Source organism: Halictus rubicundus, chromosome 10 (genome assembly GCF_050948215.1).
Source record: "Halictus rubicundus isolate RS-2024b chromosome 10, iyHalRubi1_principal, whole genome shotgun sequence".
Classification (NCBI taxonomy): Eukaryota; Metazoa; Arthropoda; class Insecta; order Hymenoptera; family Halictidae; genus Halictus; species Halictus rubicundus.
In genome coordinates, this window is record NC_135158.1 from 4,115,382 (window position 1) to 4,133,337 (window position 17,956).

General features: G+C 41.1%; 4 protein-coding genes across 7 annotated transcripts in view; 3 read left to right on the forward strand and 1 right to left on the reverse strand.

Annotated features, from left to right (window-relative positions):
• Positions 1-5,234, forward strand: part of Snu (ABC-type transporter snustorr) — a 59,935-nt gene extending 54,701 nt beyond the window's left edge. For 2 of the 3 annotated variants that reach the window (XM_076794883.1, XM_076794885.1), the window contains 9 exons: positions 272-439; positions 527-664; positions 1,067-1,215; positions 1,402-1,609; positions 1,684-1,861; positions 2,070-2,256; positions 2,339-2,604; positions 3,276-3,362; positions 4,220-5,234. In XM_076794883.1, coding sequence (XP_076650998.1) covers positions 272-439; positions 527-664; positions 1,067-1,215; positions 1,402-1,609; positions 1,684-1,861; positions 2,070-2,256; positions 2,339-2,604; positions 3,276-3,362; positions 4,220-4,434 — 1,596 coding nt within the window. In that variant the 3' untranslated portion in view covers positions 4,435-5,234. The remainder of the gene's footprint in view (positions 1-271; positions 440-526; positions 665-1,066; positions 1,216-1,401; positions 1,610-1,683; positions 1,862-2,069; positions 2,257-2,338; positions 2,605-3,275; positions 3,363-4,219) is intronic. The other variant, XM_076794884.1, reaches the window with a different exon arrangement.
• Positions 5,235-6,225: 991 nt separating this feature from the next.
• Positions 6,226-9,419, reverse strand: LOC143358044 (retinol-binding protein pinta). The gene is made up of 5 exons (XM_076794888.1): positions 9,022-9,419; positions 8,236-8,395; positions 7,490-7,595; positions 7,011-7,380; positions 6,226-6,580 (listed from the first exon to the last, which is right to left on the reverse strand). Exons 1-5 carry the CDS (start codon positions 9,230-9,232, stop codon positions 6,501-6,503), a joined length of 927 nt encoding a protein of 308 aa, XP_076651003.1. The 5' UTR covers positions 9,233-9,419; the 3' UTR covers positions 6,226-6,500.
• A 159-nt stretch (positions 9,420-9,578) lies between these two features.
• On the forward strand, positions 9,579-11,726 carry LOC143358045 (uncharacterized). 2 transcript variants are annotated; one of them, XM_076794889.1, is made up of 4 exons: positions 9,579-9,692; positions 10,107-10,167; positions 10,379-10,994; positions 11,251-11,726. In XM_076794889.1, the coding sequence occupies exons 3-4, from the start codon at positions 10,629-10,631 to the stop codon at positions 11,299-11,301; spliced, it is 417 nt and encodes a 138-aa protein (XP_076651004.1). In that variant the 5' UTR covers positions 9,579-9,692; positions 10,107-10,167; positions 10,379-10,628; the 3' UTR covers positions 11,302-11,726. The 2 variants fall into 2 exon arrangements, with proteins under 2 accessions (XP_076651004.1, XP_076651005.1); XM_076794890.1 differs by lacking the exon at positions 11,251-11,726 and having other exon boundaries at positions 10,379-10,943.
• A 1,777-nt stretch (positions 11,727-13,503) lies between these two features.
• LOC143357682 (uncharacterized) lies at positions 13,504-16,623 on the forward strand. Its single transcript, XM_076794216.1, has 6 exons — positions 13,504-13,727; positions 13,813-14,134; positions 14,205-14,884; positions 15,147-15,367; positions 15,477-15,631; positions 15,691-16,623. The coding sequence occupies exons 1-6, from the start codon at positions 13,687-13,689 to the stop codon at positions 15,868-15,870; spliced, it is 1,599 nt and encodes a 532-aa protein (XP_076650331.1). The 5' UTR covers positions 13,504-13,686; the 3' UTR covers positions 15,871-16,623.
• The last annotated feature ends 1,333 nt before the right edge of the window (positions 16,624-17,956 follow it).

The window sequence follows — 17,956 nt, forward strand, 5'->3', positions numbered from 1 at the left end:
TCCCCTTCGAGACTTTCGTGTCGTTCGATTGTTTGCATCTAAGATCACCGTGGTGCAGCAGAACATCGATTATCCGAACTAATCAAACGACTGTAAATGTTCAGATGGAATAATTATTTCCGTGAATAATGAATAAATAAATGCGATCGAGTTGCTGGTAGCTAATCTGCGAAGAGTGTCGGAGTGCAAAAAATTAATGACGCAGTTGCAACCTAGATTTTTTTCCCAGTAAAAAGCGGAAATGTTTCAATTGAATTGTTTTCGCTGACAGATCGGCCTGATGAGGAGTGGAAGACTGTTGGCGGAGGAGTCACCGAGAGCTCTGCTGCAGATGTACAACTGTGCGTCTCTAGAAGACGTTTTTCTGAAGTTGTCGAGGAAGCAGGGACAATACGTCCAGCCACCGACAGAGTTGAACATTTCGAACAATATCAGCCTGGTAAGATTGCTGCGAACGAACTGCTGCAGCTTCGTAGATGGACGGTTCGAGGATTGAAAATAGCTAATGATAATAATGATGTAAAAGCAGGCATCCCTGAACTGGGGAAAGAAGAACGAACCAGTGTACGTGACGGAGGAATCTGGCGTGGTGGGCCTGAACTTCCATCAGAGCAAGGAGGTCCTCATCCACGACTCGACGAATGGCGTGGGAAACCACTACGATGTAAGAATGGCTTCTGTCCTACTTCAGAATCTCGTATCTGGCCCAACATCTTCGAATCTTCGTCTGACAGCATTGCCATTCTTAATTTTATCGCGATCCTCTAATTTGATCGGAACGAACTCGTTAACCAGCGATGATCATTCAATGTTCGTGAGAATCGGTTAAACAGCTCTTCCAGTAGATTATTCAGCGAATCGTTGAATCAGTGAATCGCTCTAAATACTTAAGTGTAGATGCTTCTTTTGGAATTATTGTTTAATGAAAGATTCCGGAAACTTCATCTGATGTAGCACAGTGACACAGAGGTATACAGTGATACAGAGAATAGGTTTCTGGTAGAATAAAGTGGATTTTCTTGAGAACTATCGATCCCCGAATTATGGCAACCTTTCTGCGTAACAGCTGAACGGGAAGCCGCTATCAGGCGTCAAGAGTTCCGCGTTGGAATGCGACGACTGTGGACCTTTCACAGACTGCTACAAGATCACGAGCACAGGAAAGATGAGAGCACTCTTGCAGAAGAACTTCTTGCGGATGTGGAGGAACGTGGGGTAAGTCTCAAACACCCAACAACTGCAATACACGGGAGACCATTATCATTTTTATTATTTTATTACGAAAAACCGAGCTGATATTTTTAAGATTCCGAGGTTGAAATGCATGCAGATCCTAGAACGCAAAAGACATTGATCATCTCTATGGTAAAGATTGATACGAATGTTCTTCTTCTTGCACAGAGTGATGCTCTTCATCTTCGCACTGCCAGTGATGCAAGTGATCCTCTTCTGTCTGGCGATCGGCAGAGATCCAACGGGCTTGAAGCTCGCGATCGTCAACCACGAGATGTTCTACAACAACATGTCCTGTCCGGTGACGGAGGACTGCAACTTCTCGCATCTAAGTTGTCGATATTTGAAGTTCTTGGACAACGAAACGATGGTCAAGGTAGACTCATCGGAGGTTTCATCGGTTGCGTAGCTGGATCGCGACGATTATTGAGAATCCTATCTGTTGCTCAGGTGTACTACGAAGATCCTAATGCAGCGATGGACGCTGTACGGAGAGGAGACGTCTGGGGCACCTTGTACTTCACCGAGAACTTCACCGACGCTCTTGTCGCCAGGATGGCCCTTGGAAGGGAGGCTGACGACGAGACTTTGGACCAGAGCGAGATTAGGGTCTGGCTTGACATGTCTAGTAAGTGGAAACATTAAGAAACAAATCTTAAACGACGTTGATGTGGAAGACCTTCAGAAACAGAGTTTGATCCTTGAGAGAAGGGTTGTGACGATGTTATGGCAGCTGTGGCTAGATCCAATGAAATTTTTACGTGTCACAGTTGTTTTGTACATAATAATTGTATTTTCTTCGAATTACACATATTAACAATCGACTTACCTTGCAGATCAGCAAGTAGGCCTGATGCTGGCCAGAAACCTGCAGTATTCGTACAGGGACTTCGCCAAAGACCTCTTATCAGCCTGCAAACAGAACACCAAGCTAGCAGACGTGCCGATCCAGTTCATGGATCCGATCTACGGCACGAGCGAGCCTAGTTTCACCGATTTCGTGGCGCCTGGAGTGATCCTAACGTGAGTTTCCACGCCACGGTTACGTTAGTCTCATCTGACCAATAGAACAACGATCTCTAAACATCATTTGATCTTGATTCAGCATTGTCTTCTTCTTGGCGGTGGCTTTGACATCCTCTGTGCTGATCATCGAGAGGATGGAGGGCCTTTTGGACAGAAGTTGGGTGGCTGGTGTGACTCCAGGCGAGATCCTCTTTTCTCACGTGATCACACAGTTCGTGGTGATGTGCGGGCAGACTGCTCTGGTCCTGATCTTCATGATCCTGGTGTTTGGGGTCGAGTGTAAAGGCGATATCGGCTGGGTGATCGTGCTGACGATACTACAAGGCTTGTGCGGCATGTGTTTCGGTGAGTGGATAAATCATTATCATTATTGCTTAGAGCAGATTGGACAATACTTGTTACGTTTCAATTACACTAGTTGCCTTTAAAACGCGTGACAAGTATGTGACGATGGTATATATAAGCTATAAAAAAAGAGAACATGTATAACAAATGAGAAGATTCTAAGCATTTATGCTAGAAATGAAACACGGAACTGTGAAGACAGTAGGGGACTTTTTTAAAAGATGAAACAATTTTATTTCATTTTCTATTTTCTGACAATTCAGTTTAAAAGTTTGTGTTTTCTACAAAAAGATCCGCAGTCTATCGATCATCTGACCAGCGCAGACCACTAATCATTCGTCAGATCAATCACCGTTTCGTCGGGTGGTTCAAAGAAAATGCATGAATTGGCTGTTAGCAGATTGGTTTTCATTGTCGATCGTTTTGCCGGCGAATAGTCTCAGTTTATCGGAACGATCGTTCTCGTAGCAGGCAGGTGCGTTCAACAAAAACTGGATCGCTTACATAACGTTTCTGCGCGCGAGAAACCGCTTTTAATCTCGCGGTTTTTCGTCCTCTGCGTCGGTCGCGATCTTTCATTACGATCGTCCCGTGTCATTTTTTCTCCATTCCAGCAAGATTTTATGGAATTCGGAAATAAACTAACGACGCATTCGTTCCTGTTTGTCCAGGTTTCGTGATCTCGGCGATCTGCGAGCTCGAGCGGAATGCGATCCAGCTGGCTCTGGGCAGCTTCTATCCCACGCTTCTGCTGAGCGGTGCGTAATATTAATTGTCTATTACTTTTTTCTTTTATAGAACTCGTAACGTTTAGACAGTGGCAGCGGAGACGCTTTCGCGATAGATCGTCGAATCGCGACTCGACCGAACGTAAGGGGCCATTAAATGCCAGCTGAAGTGAAAGTCACTCGCGTTCTTAATTATGTTCCGCGCCAAAGATGCTCGGCCGGTGTGCGCAGTTTCGGAGAGCGTGAAAGAAGAAAGACGAGAGAAGCTCCATCGGCCCTTTTCCAACCGGGAAAAAAGACGTCCGAGAGATCCAGCTGGCGTCGACTTTCCAGAAGAGCACACCGGTTCCTCGTTTACGTAACCCGTTCTTCGATCATCCGAATGCGACGAACGTTTCCTGTGTGTTACTTTGTAGTTCACAAGCGGCGCACGAATGTCTCCGCAAATCGCTATTTTCATAATCCGCGTTGCGAAACGAGCGAACTAATCGCGTTCTGTTTTGTCCGCGACGCTGTAGAAACACATTCCGATCCCAAATGGACGATAAATTAACCGTTATGTCGATGCTTGCAAGCATAGTAACTTTTAATGTGCCCTTGCAAATTCTTGTTGACAAACACTGTACCTTTACTTCGAGCTTCTTGTTGTCGGCAGGAATTTTAATGTATGGAATTATGGAGGATGATCGCGTAGAAATTTTTTAGGGTTTCTTAGAGGATCGTGGGATTATTGAAAAGAGCAGATATTGTTAACGTGTGTAAAGCAAAAATCGAATCTTTGGATACTTCAAGTTTCCTTTTTTTAGGGGATCTTGAGGTCTAAATAAAAAATGGATGATTCATAGCACTCGATGCAACTACTTAAGGAATATATTTTGTGTTATCAGGTGTGATCTGGCCGGTGGAAGGCATGCCAACGTTCCTGCGGTACATATCGCAGGGTCTACCGTTAACAATGGCCACGACGTCGCTTCGTTCGATGCTGACAAGGGGCTGGAGCATCGCGGAGCCGGACGTGTACAACGGCTTCATCTCGACCATAATCTGGATCGTGTTGTTCCTCACGATAAGCATATTGGTGCTGAAGTTCAAGCGAGGATAGAGGATCTCGGTCGAGGGACGAAAGTCGTCGTCGGAGATCGGCTGTGTGCAAGCAGCAACGAACGAGAGAGAAGGCTAAGAGAACACGATCATGGTTCGATCTTCAACTTCACTGGGCATACATGTATATCAAACTGGAAAATTCAGAGCGAAAGACACACACACACACAGAGAGACTCGCGCAGCATCCTCGGGACGATCTCGTTAGCGTGGACCTCCAGAAATGTGATGCTCCTTTGTGCGATAAAATTGTGCTCTTTCGCGTGAATGCCGACGGATGAGTGATCGCGTGGTGTGCCCCTCTGTTCTCTTATCTTTGGTTCTATCTGTTCTCTTTGAGTTTTTTAGTTGAAAGTCTGTAATATAACCGCGGATCATCGGGGGCAGGTTACACCGTGGTTGAACGTTCCTCAGGAACTGCATTTGTCGTCCCATTTTACATATTGCCTCAAAATCATTGTTAAAAGATGTATACATCATTTTCTCCGCGGGAGGGCCACTGGTCTTCGCGAGAAAGCTACAAGCTAGCCCCACTCTGCTCCGCGAAGCTCAAGAATTAATTGTTTTAATTATCATCGACTGCGGAGTCAGAATAGAGACTTTTCTAATGAATCCAACCAGTGGCTCTCTCGTGGAGCTAGAATTTTCGGTCTGTCAAAGCTTCAGAGACCACGGGAATTTGTATAACTACACGAAGAAGAGGATAAAGTCGCTGGGCTGGTTCAATCTTGAATTTTCACATTTAGAATGCTTATTGTTGTGAGCACAAAAGTTCTGCATTAAAACACGATGGGATAATTATGAGTTTAAGGTACATATCAGCACCTTGTTGAATTAAGCTAGCCCTGGATAAATAAATCCTGTGAGCGAGTATGTACGTTGTTACCGAGCATTCGTTGAAAGTGACAACGTCTTTTGAGAACAGGATAAATAAAATTGAAGACTAACGTTTACCGTTGACTTTATCAACTGACACATTTGGAGAAAATGTAGTTCATGGTGTAAGAAGACCATGTAACTTTGCGAGAATCGTATGTTCGTCATTTTTGTGAAAGGAAAATTAATTATCCAGGGTTAAAAGCAGTTACAGCAACAGACTATTGTCACTTTCGACCACTTCTATATTTCCAGTTCAGTCAATCTTCCTTTCTCGTGGTTTCTAATGCTTAACCCATTTATGCACTATAATTTTTAACCTGGTGTACCATTCCAGGGCTTGAAATCAATATTTGAACTCGTTTCCAAAACAAAACAAAATCGTGGTGCATCGAAACGAGAAGAAAGTTTTGAATTTATAAAATGTTTACAATTTGAATAAACTTCTTTGTCAATTTTGCGTGTCTCATAACGACACGAGCATTAAGGGGCTAATAGACCTTGCAGTGAAAGAACTACTGCGGAATGGAGTGTAGCAAGGAGAATGATTTTAAGGTGCAGAAGCGGGACGACAGGTGCGCGAACCGCCAGGTGAACAGGTCCCGGGATGAAAAATGGGATCGTGAGTAGTAAGTTTCGCTAAGTTAACGAGTAGCCGATTAGATGTGTAGGACAGTCTTACTTGCCCATGACTTAGGCGTGCGCGGTATGAGAATGATCGCGTCGCCTGCCGATTCCGCGCGGAGAATCGACCTTCGGCTCCAAGGACACGGACATGTACCATATTGTAGCATATAAAGAGAATCATAGCGGTTACGTTTTGTACGGTACCGGCGGGTTGCGCCCGTCGCATTATGTCTTTTTAGTTGAATTATGTTTCCGTCTCGCTTCGGGGGTGTCCGACAGCAGGCGAACGTTTCTTTTTTTAATTATTCTATCGTCGAGGACGCGTACCGAGCGGATGAATAAGAAGACCGGATACGGTGTGTACATTTCTATTTTCCTTACGATAATTATCTGTATAAAAAACAATAAAACGAGAAAAAAGTTTTACAAAAAAAAGAAGAAGAAACAAACAAACAACAGCACCATTCGAATAGAAGCGTTGCGCATCGTTTCTATCATTGCAAACCACCAAGTCGACCGGCTGCATACGGGATCCCTCGTTACCGTGAATTAGAGCCAATCTAGTTAGTTAATCGACGTCAATCTGTACTTTTCCTCCTCGACGAACCACTCTCTATTGTCCTCCACAGCACGTTTCCAATACTCTGCGGGCCAATTAAAGCTGCGGTATTAATCAATCGCGACGACCCACGCTCGTACGAGGAAGTTCACAGGTTCACAGGTTCGGACATCAAGGGCGAACGGAAAAGAAGTCGTGCTTCGATTCCAGCCCTGATGAGCCAATCTGTTACCGTTTGTTTCATTGGCGTCATTAATTTCTAGTTAACTATGCTAATGTGCTGCTATTGCGTGCTAATGTAGAGTTGTCACGGTAGAAAGATTATTCGAAGCACAGTTTTTGACAAATCGCGATGAGAACTTCGTCAAATGTGAAATAGAAGGTGCCTAGAAGATGCCTGATACTCCGAACGAACCTAATTTTTAAATCAGTTAATAGTTTCCAGCAACAGTTGGAAGTTCAAATACTTTTTCTGTAATTTTAAGGGACCAGACAGTAAGTAAGAGAATACATACCAATCAGATCCTTCAAAGCACCATCCGATCCTCCATATTCCTCAGGCAAAATGTCCATCGGCATCGATTTATACAGCTTCAGTTTCCCCTTCATGTGCACATGCAGTCGCTGCTTGAGTTTCGCGTTCATGAAGCTTCTGAACACGTTTAGCACCACGTTTATGAACCTGGGAGCGTTGATGAAGTCCAAGGAATAGATTCTGACAGGATAACAGCCTTGCCAAGCGTGAACCAAGTTGCGAATCACGCTTGGTGGCAACTGTAGTACGTGTTCGTATGTTATCCCATTGATGTCCAATATGGCGGTGATCCCATGGACTGTCGTGGACTCGTGGTCCCTTAGGGCTAGATCTAGAGTCATCAGGGCGGCCTGTATCAAAATTACAGCAGAATACAAGCCTTTCTCACTGACCGAAGTCTCGATAGAAAAAGTATTTATTTTTTCACAAAAATACAATAGACTAGAAAAAGCAAAATACCTTCAGCATGTCCGCCATTTTGTGCCTAGAGGGACTGTGTACAGCCGCACGCACTATCACCACCATTCTTCCTTCGCTGTCTAACTTTCTTAAAGGCAGAAGCACTCTAAAAAACATAGTTGAAAGAAACCAGATTGAAAAATGCCAATTAATTAAACCAACCGCAATTGTAACAAATTTCAGAGACTCTCAGGCAAACAATAAATTAAAAGATATTAACAAAACACAATTGACAGAACACATATCGACAAATTCAATCTATTAAACGTAATCTTAATTACCTTAAATTACATATAATATTAATCTTAAATCTTAATGTCTCCGACTCCATTTAACAATTTTATTTCTACCATTTAACAATCCTCTACGAACTATATAAAAAAAAAATGTATTTACTGATAACATTAAAAGCATTACAATGCCGGATTGTAATAGTCATAAAAATGAATCACAAATCCCTGACCACAACCACTTGAAGAAAAATTTAATGGCCTCTGAACCGCAAACATAATCGAATCGCGCCTCGGACAACGTTGTCCAACACATTAGCAAACTGTAACAGCTTATCGAACGCTGATACGGTATCGTATACACCGTGATCTCGTGCCAACAAGAAGAGCATCGAAGCACTAAACGTGACCGGGGATGAGGAAAAAGCGGATGACGGCAGTGCTTATCGTTACTCAATATTAGTAATTGAAAACAATTGACAGTTGCACCGGCATCGCGGAAACAATAGAGATTACCCGAGATCAAAGAGCTCCTGTAGTTCCGGCAGAAATGGATTCCTGTTGCTGTACCATTCTGGTAAAGTGTTCCTCTGTTTGCAGTAATTCTGCAGTTTACTCTTCGCTTTTTCCATGTTGAACTTACTGGCACGCAGGAAACGCAGCAGGAAGAAGTCGTCTGAGAGAATATTCGCAAAATGTTTAAAAGGACCATTGTTTAAAGAAGATGAAAGCTAAACACAGACTCTTGGCAAAAATGATATTGTGTTTGAGTGACGAACAGAAATTCAACAATTGATTCAACACATTATTTACCTGATTGTTTGGCAAGTTTATGTCTTCATTTGTCTCGTTTATGTCAAATGCAGTAGTGTACGTAAAATATTGGTCTCATTAATATTTACTGTTCTTAACTACCGTATAAAATTCCAAACACGATCGAGCAAATAACAGTTCATAGAAATCTATGATTCATTGCTGAGGATTTCTTAATAAATGTTTAAAAAATGATAGCCAAAGTGACCCTAGTCATTTCTGTTAAGAATATTATTCAAAGAAAAATTTTTTAAATCTTTCTTGATTAACTCAGTCATTGAAAATCCTATCACTAGGCTGCCACTAGGTAACATGTTACTAAAGTTGCGTTCAAGTCAAGATAAAAGATAAATGGAACTTTAATCCATTTGAATCGTTCTGGCGCGAAAGATGGATGTGTGGGAGAGATCTAAGTCTGATCGATCGATCGATCGAGAACGCTCTATCTGAATAACTAATCTGTTTATCAGTGATCCAAGCGAAAGATACCGGTTGGCGGGTTAATTTCAGTGTTGTCCACGGCCCATTGTCTCAGTTCCTCGATTTTCTGCGGTCTGTTCTCGTCAGTCTCGTTCAAATATTCCGCCGCGTACTCCCTTTCTTCCGGCGTCAGCCGACAAACGTATTCTTTCAACGGTATCATTGTCCAATGATCCCTCGACTTCCGGTCACTCATCCATCGACGATCACCATAGAGCATTCAGTTATATTCTTAATCCGCGATATAGAAATCGAAGAGGATGACGAGAAACTATGAAGATCCACTCGCGATCCACCGTCTGCGAACGTCGGTAGGGATCTAAGAGATCTACGGTGCACGAACGAACGTGTTGGAGACATCTGACGGATCGTTCGTGAATTCAACGAGCGTTCCGCGATAAGACCCGCGTCCCGACCTTTGGATTCGCGGGCATTTTTCTCTCGAATCCACGTACGCGCCTAATCACCGTATAATTTCTCTTCTGATTCGACTATAAAAAAGCTATGTCGTTAACGAAAGTAAACCTGGATCGTTGTTAAAATTCCAGTATGGAAAATGAATTTTTTCTTCTGTTTATTTATCTTCGAGAGATTATATAGATTTGCACGAACAGATTAGTAACTTTATTAAATTATATAGCAACGATATGGAACTGGAACTTCATGAATATATAACAAAAGTACGAAAGAAAATAAATTAATTTGTTTTACAATAATACTAGATACAATAATGTTAACACTTTGAAATTTGTGATCCTTTGAAAAGAAATGAACTGGAAACTGATTGCAGAAATCGTTGACTCGTTTAATAAACCGTGATTTTTTTCTCAAATAAATAAAAAAATATCTGTTACTGTCCATGGATAATCAAAGGTTTATTAGATCTATCGAGTCACCTTATCGATCGCACAACGTGCAGATTTGTAAACACAGTCAACGATCCGCTGCCTTCAAGATCACTCGGCTGTCAATCGCACAGACGCGGTTACTGTGCGAAATCATTCTATTTTCTGAGGAACACGATAATTACTTAAATTCTACGTATTTGTCAGAAAGTAAAACTAGAGCTACCGTACGCTCGTGGATCTTTTTAGTTAATCAAGGAAGAAAGTGTTACATTAAATTATTCAGATGGCGAACGCGAGAAACACACGGGTAAGAAGTATTTGCACAAGAACTAAGGCAACCCTCAAAATACCTACAAAATCAAAGCAACATAGTTAGTGGAACCGAAGCCGCAGAGTTAAAGTATCTTGAACCCTTTTAGACCCTACGAATCCGAATAAAATTGGTTTACACAACGAAATTAATTTTCAAAGATGATCAAAGTGTTAACTCCTTTGCTAATAAATTTCACTAATTTTAGTTACGATTCTTGGAGTCGCAGATCGAGGAGTCCCTGAAGAGTCTGTTGCAAGAGGGATCCAAATATTCGCACATCCTAGAGAAGCTCTACCACCGCAACAGGAGTGCTTATTCAGACATTCAGAAGGTGCTGTGCATAATGGACAACTACTCCCGAGTAGGTGCATAAATGACACTTCTGTCGACTTGTTTCACAAATTTTCGAACGGTTTATTATCCAGCACAAGACAGCGTTAAAAGAAGATACAGGTATGATGAATGAAGCGATTGACTCTCTTATGGAATACTACTACGAGGAAACAGAAACAGAAGATGACGAAGAAACAATATCAGGGGATGAAATATACGATTCGTACGCTAAATGGGTGAATCTACTCAGTTCGGTTATAGGAGACAGGAAGAACGTTCTAACGAGGTTAGAACGTACGTTTTTGGAGATAATAGAATCTTATAGCAAACTGATAATGCTACAGTCGGAGCTGAACGGTCATCTTCAGAATTATTGCGGAAGGGTAGTCACGGTTCTCAAGCAGACCACAGACATGGAAAATCGGTTGGCCAATCAATTTAGGGAAAAACAGAAGAAATTGGGGGAGATCTTAGTCCATATTACTAAGGTATACTTCATTTTGGTTTGAGTTATTTAATCTTAAACTAATAAATTGATCTGCGGGGCCCTGAGATTCTTGAAAACGGAATTATGGAGATTGAAATCAGGGAAACAATTTTTAAAGGCTGTATTACATTCTAAAAAGAATAAAAACCTCGATCAATCATCCTGAACATTCTAGTTACAGAATCATAAATTAAATATGCTGCCTGTTAATCTGTGTTGCTGGTCACGTAACCATTTCATTCTCTTTGTCGATGTAGATGCGCAAATTCTTTTGGGGAGACAACACATCTGCCACGGAAACAGTATAGCAGCTGAAGAATAAGCATCTGCGAGCCAGTATTATTATAAAACAAATTAATTTATTTTGTTTCGTACTTTTTTTTATATATTTATGAAGTTCCAGTTCCATATTGTTGTTATATTATTTAATAAAGTTACTAATTCGTTCGTGCAAACACAGACTTCGTGTGCACTTGAACAATTATCATGCTGCGATTGTTTACACCTTTCTTAATATTTTTGTATCGGAAAATAATATCATTCCTATTAAAATTCAAGTTAATTACATATGTTAACATATTAACACTTCAGTGTGTTCGATAAATTAATGCGTGCGAATATTCAAGGTTTAAAAGTTATTATGCATCTCCAGTACTGTTCGTCATTTTTACTAAAAAATTGGATGGCAAAATGGTCAAGAGAGTGCTTGTCGACATCATTGGCGAAAGGAATTGTTATAAACATTTGTTGGGAACTATAGCGACGGAAGGAGGTATGGAAGTTGTCAAAGGGAAGGACAGAGAGTAAGCGTGGACTGTATGGTATTAAATAATATATATATTATAACAGGAGGTGAGGTTTATACAAACGGCGAGATGATAAGGCGGTAGATTTAGCGAGCGAAGGACGACGAGCAGCGGATTTGATATTTTGGAATATGGGAAACGATGGCCCACGCGACAAGTATGACAACAGACGTAAACAGAAGGTTTAGTACGGGTAAGGTGAGTACGGGTAAGGTGAGTACGGGTATTGGCGAACCCGGGGCGACCCGAAGCGCCATCTCAGTAGATTGAAGTTCTGACTTCATCTACTCTGGTTAGTTTCTTGTCGTTTAGGCCGCACTCGTGTGCGCGCTTAGCTTGGCTCTCGTGAGCTGGTCGTAGGTTGGCTCTCGTGAGCCGGTTAGATTCGCACTCTTGTGCATATTAGGTAGGCCGTACTCGTGTACGGGGTCATCGTTTCTTCACCGATTACTTCGGTGTTCCTTCATTTTGTGACTAATTATTATTAGTCTGTTTCAATTAAATCACAACAGTTCAGCATGATCATCGTCGAACGAAGACAACCAATAGTAAGAAGACATCACATTATTTATAAGTTCGTATTAGTTCTCGAGCAATTATCGTGTTAGAATCACTTTGTTAGTTTCGCTTGTTGATTTGGGTCACACCCTTCAGCTGTGACCAGTTGGTAGCGTCACCCTCGAACCAGAGCCTTCTGCTCTGGTTCGGTTTTGTTTCTCAGAGCCTTCTGCCTGATTCATTCTTCACCCTCCGTGGATCAGAGACTTCTTCTCCGATTCACACCTTTTGCTCCGCAATAATTACTCGATATACGCTAAATGGTAAAGTGACCTTTTCCGTCTGTGGAAAGGTAATCTTTCCCATTTAGCGATCTGCGTAATTTAGTTTGTAAGATTGTAAATCTTCATTGTAAGAAAGGGAGTCAGAAGGAAGCGTATTGAATTCCTTCTGGCTTCCTTTCGGGTCTCCCGTGCAGCAACCTCCTCGAGGTGAGACCTGGGCAATCGGTATTATTCTCTATTTGTAAGAACTTTTAGTATCTTACAAATAGAGAATAATATCGAGCTAATAGCTGCTGATTTATAATTTGCGATAACATTGTAAAATAGAATTTAAGACTTACTAATTATAAAAACTTGTGTATTCAATTGAATTGTGTCAGAATTTACTTTAGGCTAGCTCGGGATGAGCCAAGGGGATGAGCTTCAATGCTTTCCTTGTTTTCCCCTGGTCCTCCTTCAGTTTCTTGGTAAGCTCCTTTGAATTACTAACCGAAAAACACAGTTTTTCATCGTCACCTTTTTTCCTGGATTTCTAATTGAAATTTGCTTCGGAACTTTTCAAAAGTTCCTTTTCTTAAAGTTGATATTTTTGTCTAAAATTGGTATTCCTTCGATCGGAGGTCCTTTCATTTATTATATAATAGGTATATGGGCTAAGCTTCTCGTGGATCTAGTTGCAACATTTGTCGTTCGTCAGCGTAGAGGGCGTAAGAAATCTAGTTGTTGTTAACGATGTCGGTATTTCAGATCGTGAGACACGAAACCCCATATGGTGATTGGTCTACTCTTATACCAGAGATTATACCAGATTATACCTCGTCTATGATTGCATGCACAGTCTGTGTCTGCGTCTGTGGTCTGTGACTTAACGGTGCATTTTCCCCAACAGAGGGCGGTGTATAGAACTTCTTGCCACTACAGCTGCAGTTTTGTTTACTTCGTGTAGCCAGTGACGTACATTTTGCGTAGTTGATGATAGTGAAGGGCGTCCATAGTAATTATGAATAGATTTCGTTGCAGAAATGGCAACGTCGATCGAGTCACACCAGTAGACAGTGCAGCTACAAAGAAAGTCACGACAACAGTATTTTTTTAGTGATATAGAATGTTGAAATCGCAGATTGTGAATCTGACATGGTCGTTTCAGTAAGTAATTGCCCCATTTCCATGATATCCATTGAAATCGATTTGTACAGAATTTTCACATGTTCCCATTGAATGGCTCTTTTAGAACAAGTGGAAATGGTAACACAAACCACTTGTGGCCAGACCTATGTCAAACAAACCAGGTAAGGCATCCTGCACGTAAGAAGGAGCTGAACAACACGGAAGAAACAAGCGACACTGTCAACCTCGACAGCGAAGAATACCCTGAGCTTAGCACTGCAGTAGTTAAGAGCAAAAATTCGGTTGCAGTGAACAGATACTGCTTTCAAAGTCCTACTATAACTGTTTTAGTGCCAGAGTTAGACATGGAGCCAAGGAGGTCAAAAAATATTAGAAGATTCAAAAGACCTGATAAAATTTACGTTAATCTTCAGGAAGCTTTAGAGGTAAACATCACACATTAAATGGCTATAACAACAATAATCAGACCAGTATATAATGTAACTTTAATTGCAGAGCACCAGATGCATGAATAAGCTGAACAACAAAGAATTACCGAAATTTAGAATCAATATATACAAGGGGAATTCTTGTAGAACAGATCCAATCATGAGAAATTCCAGCTGGAGTCTCAGGAAAGTTAGGGTACCAATTTCCAAAGACAAAAAACCTTCCAAGCTGAAGAGGGTAATTCTCTCCAACCGTTACATGAGAGTGCAAATCAATGTGCAGAAGAGAGAGGAGTTTGAGCGAGCGAAGCTGCAGGCTATCTGTAAAGATGTCGATGCTATTGACTTTGATTCTTTGAGTATCACGGCTGATCCAGAAATAGACGTAGACTGTGTAAATCACATGTGCACGATGACACTGTACGACAAAGATTACAGAGAGAAAAATGAAGAGAATATGTCGGAGACCTCGGTGGACTATAGACCAGACATAATCAGGAAGATAAGAGATTGTCACATTCGAAACAGGCCCACGTTAAATACCTTAATGGCGAACAACGGAAGATGTAATACTTTTCAGATTAATGACGATGAATTCGAAGACGATATCGTAAACCAGACGCTGTCCCTCGAAATAAAAGACGACATTAAGCAAGAAATTAAACAGGAGATTATTCACGAAGACCTGGAAGACAATGTTCAACTAAATATTAACAACTTTTTGATGTATTCAAGCAATTTTAGAGAGTAAGTATCTCCATCTTGTACCTAGGCAGTTGGCAAGCTGTTTCGTATTCTATACACAACTTACATTTTGTCTCATAGTGTTCTATGAAATTTGTATCCTTGGCTCACTGACGTTTATTTACGTAATAAATAATATATTTGATACTATTAAAATGTCTTTTCAAGTTTCTGTTCCTCCCTCTCCTCGGCCTTGCGATCCCAAGCGGTCATCGGCGAAATTGTTGCTTCTTTCACTTTTGTAAAGTTAGTATATAAATTGCAGATATTGTACCAACATGTTAACCCCGGGATTTACGAACGCGCTAGAGACGTTTCTGCGCGAAATCACCAGGTTGCAGAAACGTTATCACGAAAGGAATCCGAATAAATCGTTGTACAAACGTCGTTATTACTCTGGTTTGAAGGAGACAAGGAAGCATGGTGAATTAAAGAAGCTTAAGTTCGTGATTATTCCTCCTGATATCGAAAAGGTTGAGCTTAAAGGTGCGTACGAACGAAAAATCTAACCATTCAGGTAGATAACTAAACATAGGGGGTTCCCAGGATAAAGGTTAAACAATGTAATTTCAAAATGAAAAATATTTGATTGTAGATGGATTAGACGACGAAGTGAATAAATTGCTAGACATGTGCAGAAAACAAAATGTGGCTTTTGGATTTGGATTGAATAGACGTAAACTGGGATATTATACTCATGGGAGAGGATTCGTAGCATGTGTCGGAATTGCAAATTATAGTGGCACAGAGGTAAATATATAAACTTCATTATGATGCGATAAAATTAGTGACGACTGTTATTCTTCCAGGAGATTTTTCTAAACGTTTTAACAGAGCTAGCGCATGCTCGTAATGCGTTCAAAAAATTGAGCGGCGCTAAAGAGGCGCTGATCGATGTGCCGAAATCGATTTCAGACGATTGTTTGCTCTCCGAAAATATTAACGCGCTTTTGAAAATATTGTCGCTGAGTAATGTTATACACGGCTGATATTCTCCAAGAAAGTAATTATTAATCGTAGAAAGAGATTAAATGTTAAAAATGTTCTTTCTATTGTGTAGTATGTTTTAGAGAAACATAGTTCATTGTCACTAAAGGTTGACATTGTTAATAGTACAATACTCACATCTGCTATATAATTTATGTTTTTTATACATTTGATTAATTTTAAATAAGCTGCATGTTTTAACTGACTTTTATTGCAACGGACAGGATTCTATTTATTGTTTCTTCAAAGATGATGAATGAATCAATAATCAATAATCCTGCATGGTTCAGTGACACAAAGATCAATATCTTTATGTTTATAAGAACAACAAATTCAGGGTACTTAATGTTCGACTCGCTCTGATTTATTTATAATAGATCTATTTCCCCGATTGAATTCTTTTGAACCATGCCCTCCCAAATAAAACAACTAACGCAGAGAAGGAATGGGAAGAGGACGATTTGTGAAAATGGAGGATGTAGGGAAGCGAAGGGATGGAGGATCTAAGGACGGAAAGGGAATCTAAAGAAGGGAACGGGCGATCTAAGGGAGGTAGGAAGGGATCTAGAAATGGGAATAGAGCGGCGCTACGCTGTCGTCAATGGATAAAGCGCACCGGTGTCCACGAAAATGTTTTGCAATAATCTGAAACAGTACCACAATGGATCCGACCGTTTTTTTACACGTATATTTGGTCCACGAGAAGAGGGCGTTGTGTGGCACACAAATATATTGAGTTTCCACCCCTAAAGCCATCTGTAGGTTACGAGTTCTGTTCTCAACCCCAATCAATGTTATTTCTCTGAAGCAACAACTGTTAACGTTTTACCTACGAGTAGTTACTTAACAGTCCTCCACCAATTCCTTGAGTAATACAATTTAATAAATTCTTTTGGGATAGCTACTTCAAAGAAAATTAGTACACTTCTTTCGAAAGTGGTACAAGCCATTAAAGAACCTATTGCAAATTAGTTTTGGTTGCAAGAAAAAATTTAAAAGAGCCGAGCGAGCAATCACCGTGACAAATTTGAACTGTACAGTTTCATCAATTAAACCTATTTGAGCTGAAGTGCGAAGCATCGCGTTGCAACCATCGCAAATGCAGCGACATGCCCATCAACCACTCGTCGGTGGATAAAGCAGATGCATCGGTCTCGCCTGTACAACCTTGGTTGAGCATGTGGATCGTGTTCCAATTCTGCTCGAGTATAGAAAAGTGCATTCGTTTAGCTTGAGTCAACGAAACGTCGAGTTTTATCCGTCTGGCAAAGATTCGCCCGGCCAATTAACGGGCCGGTTAATTGATCGAACTGCTAAAGTAACACACGGCAGAACGCGTTCTCCAGGTGTTCGTCGGTAAAATATTGAACAGGGTGTGCACGCTATAGCATGCTGCTCGACTGCCTCTAAAATCAAAACCAACGCACCGATGTATCTCGGTCAGTTGCAGATATGTGGCTTAATTACCGCATCGTGGCGCGCGGGGCACCCGTGGGAGGATTAGTGTCGATTCCTCATTAATCTGAACGAAAGATGCTAATCGATTCGATGTGTAAACACTTTATCGCGGGGCCTCGCGATCCCCTCAATGCTTGCTACTCCGTTTCTTGCCCTTCTTCCGGTTGCATTCTGTGACCCGTTTCAAAGTGCGTTCGCAACGCGTCATTTTATCTTCCCCGGTATCTCTGGTCGTTCGTTCGATGATTTATGTGTATACACTGCCGCTCTTTCGAGACGTAGGCACGCAGACACTTTCTTAATTGCAATTAGCTGACGTTTGTTACGAAATCACGAGCGAATTTCACTATGTTTTACGTGTTCCGTTTTTTTTCTGTAAAGATACTTCAGCGATAATTAAATTGAATGTCTCCCCAATAATAATAATAGTGTATACGGTACATAATTAGTTCGTGTTAGGTACATAATTAAACAAGGAAATCATATGAACTGTCAGCACGCCTCGAGAACGTAGATAAATTTTAGAAATTAATTGTTTCAAGCATTGAAAGCATTCGATGGATTAGAATAATTAAATTGTTAGAGTGATTGTGAGAGAACTGAATGATAAGTATCGTTCGATAACATTAA

Excerpts from the sequence above, each read along its gene's own strand:
- LOC143357682 (XM_076794216.1), top strand. The coding sequence starts at position 13,687 with ATGTTGAAATCGCAGATTGTGAATCTGACATGGTCGTTTCA. Across the intron at positions 14,885-15,146 it reads TATTCAAGCAATTTTAGAGA|ATATTGTACCAACATGTTAA; the intron begins GTAAGTATCTCC and ends TATAAATTGCAG. Across the intron at positions 15,632-15,690 it reads CAAATTATAGTGGCACAGAG|GAGATTTTTCTAAACGTTTT; the intron begins GTAAATATATAA and ends TTATTCTTCCAG.
- LOC143358044 (XM_076794888.1), bottom strand. The coding sequence starts at position 9,232 with ATGCTCTATGGTGATCGTCGATGGATGAGTGACCGGAAGTCGAGGGAT. Across the intron at positions 7,596-8,235 it reads CAGGAGCTCTTTGATCTCGG|AGTGCTTCTGCCTTTAAGAA; the intron begins GTAATCTCTATT and ends TATGTTTTTTAG. Across the intron at positions 6,581-7,010 it reads TGCTTTGAAGGATCTGATTG|AGTATTGGAAACGTGCTGTG; the intron begins GTATGTATTCTC and ends ATTGGCCCGCAG.
- LOC143358045 (XM_076794889.1), top strand. The coding sequence starts at position 10,629 with ATGATGAATGAAGCGATTGACTCTCTTATGGAATACTACTACGAGGAA. Across the intron at positions 10,995-11,250 it reads TCTTAGTCCATATTACTAAG|ATGCGCAAATTCTTTTGGGG; the intron begins GTATACTTCATT and ends TTGTCGATGTAG.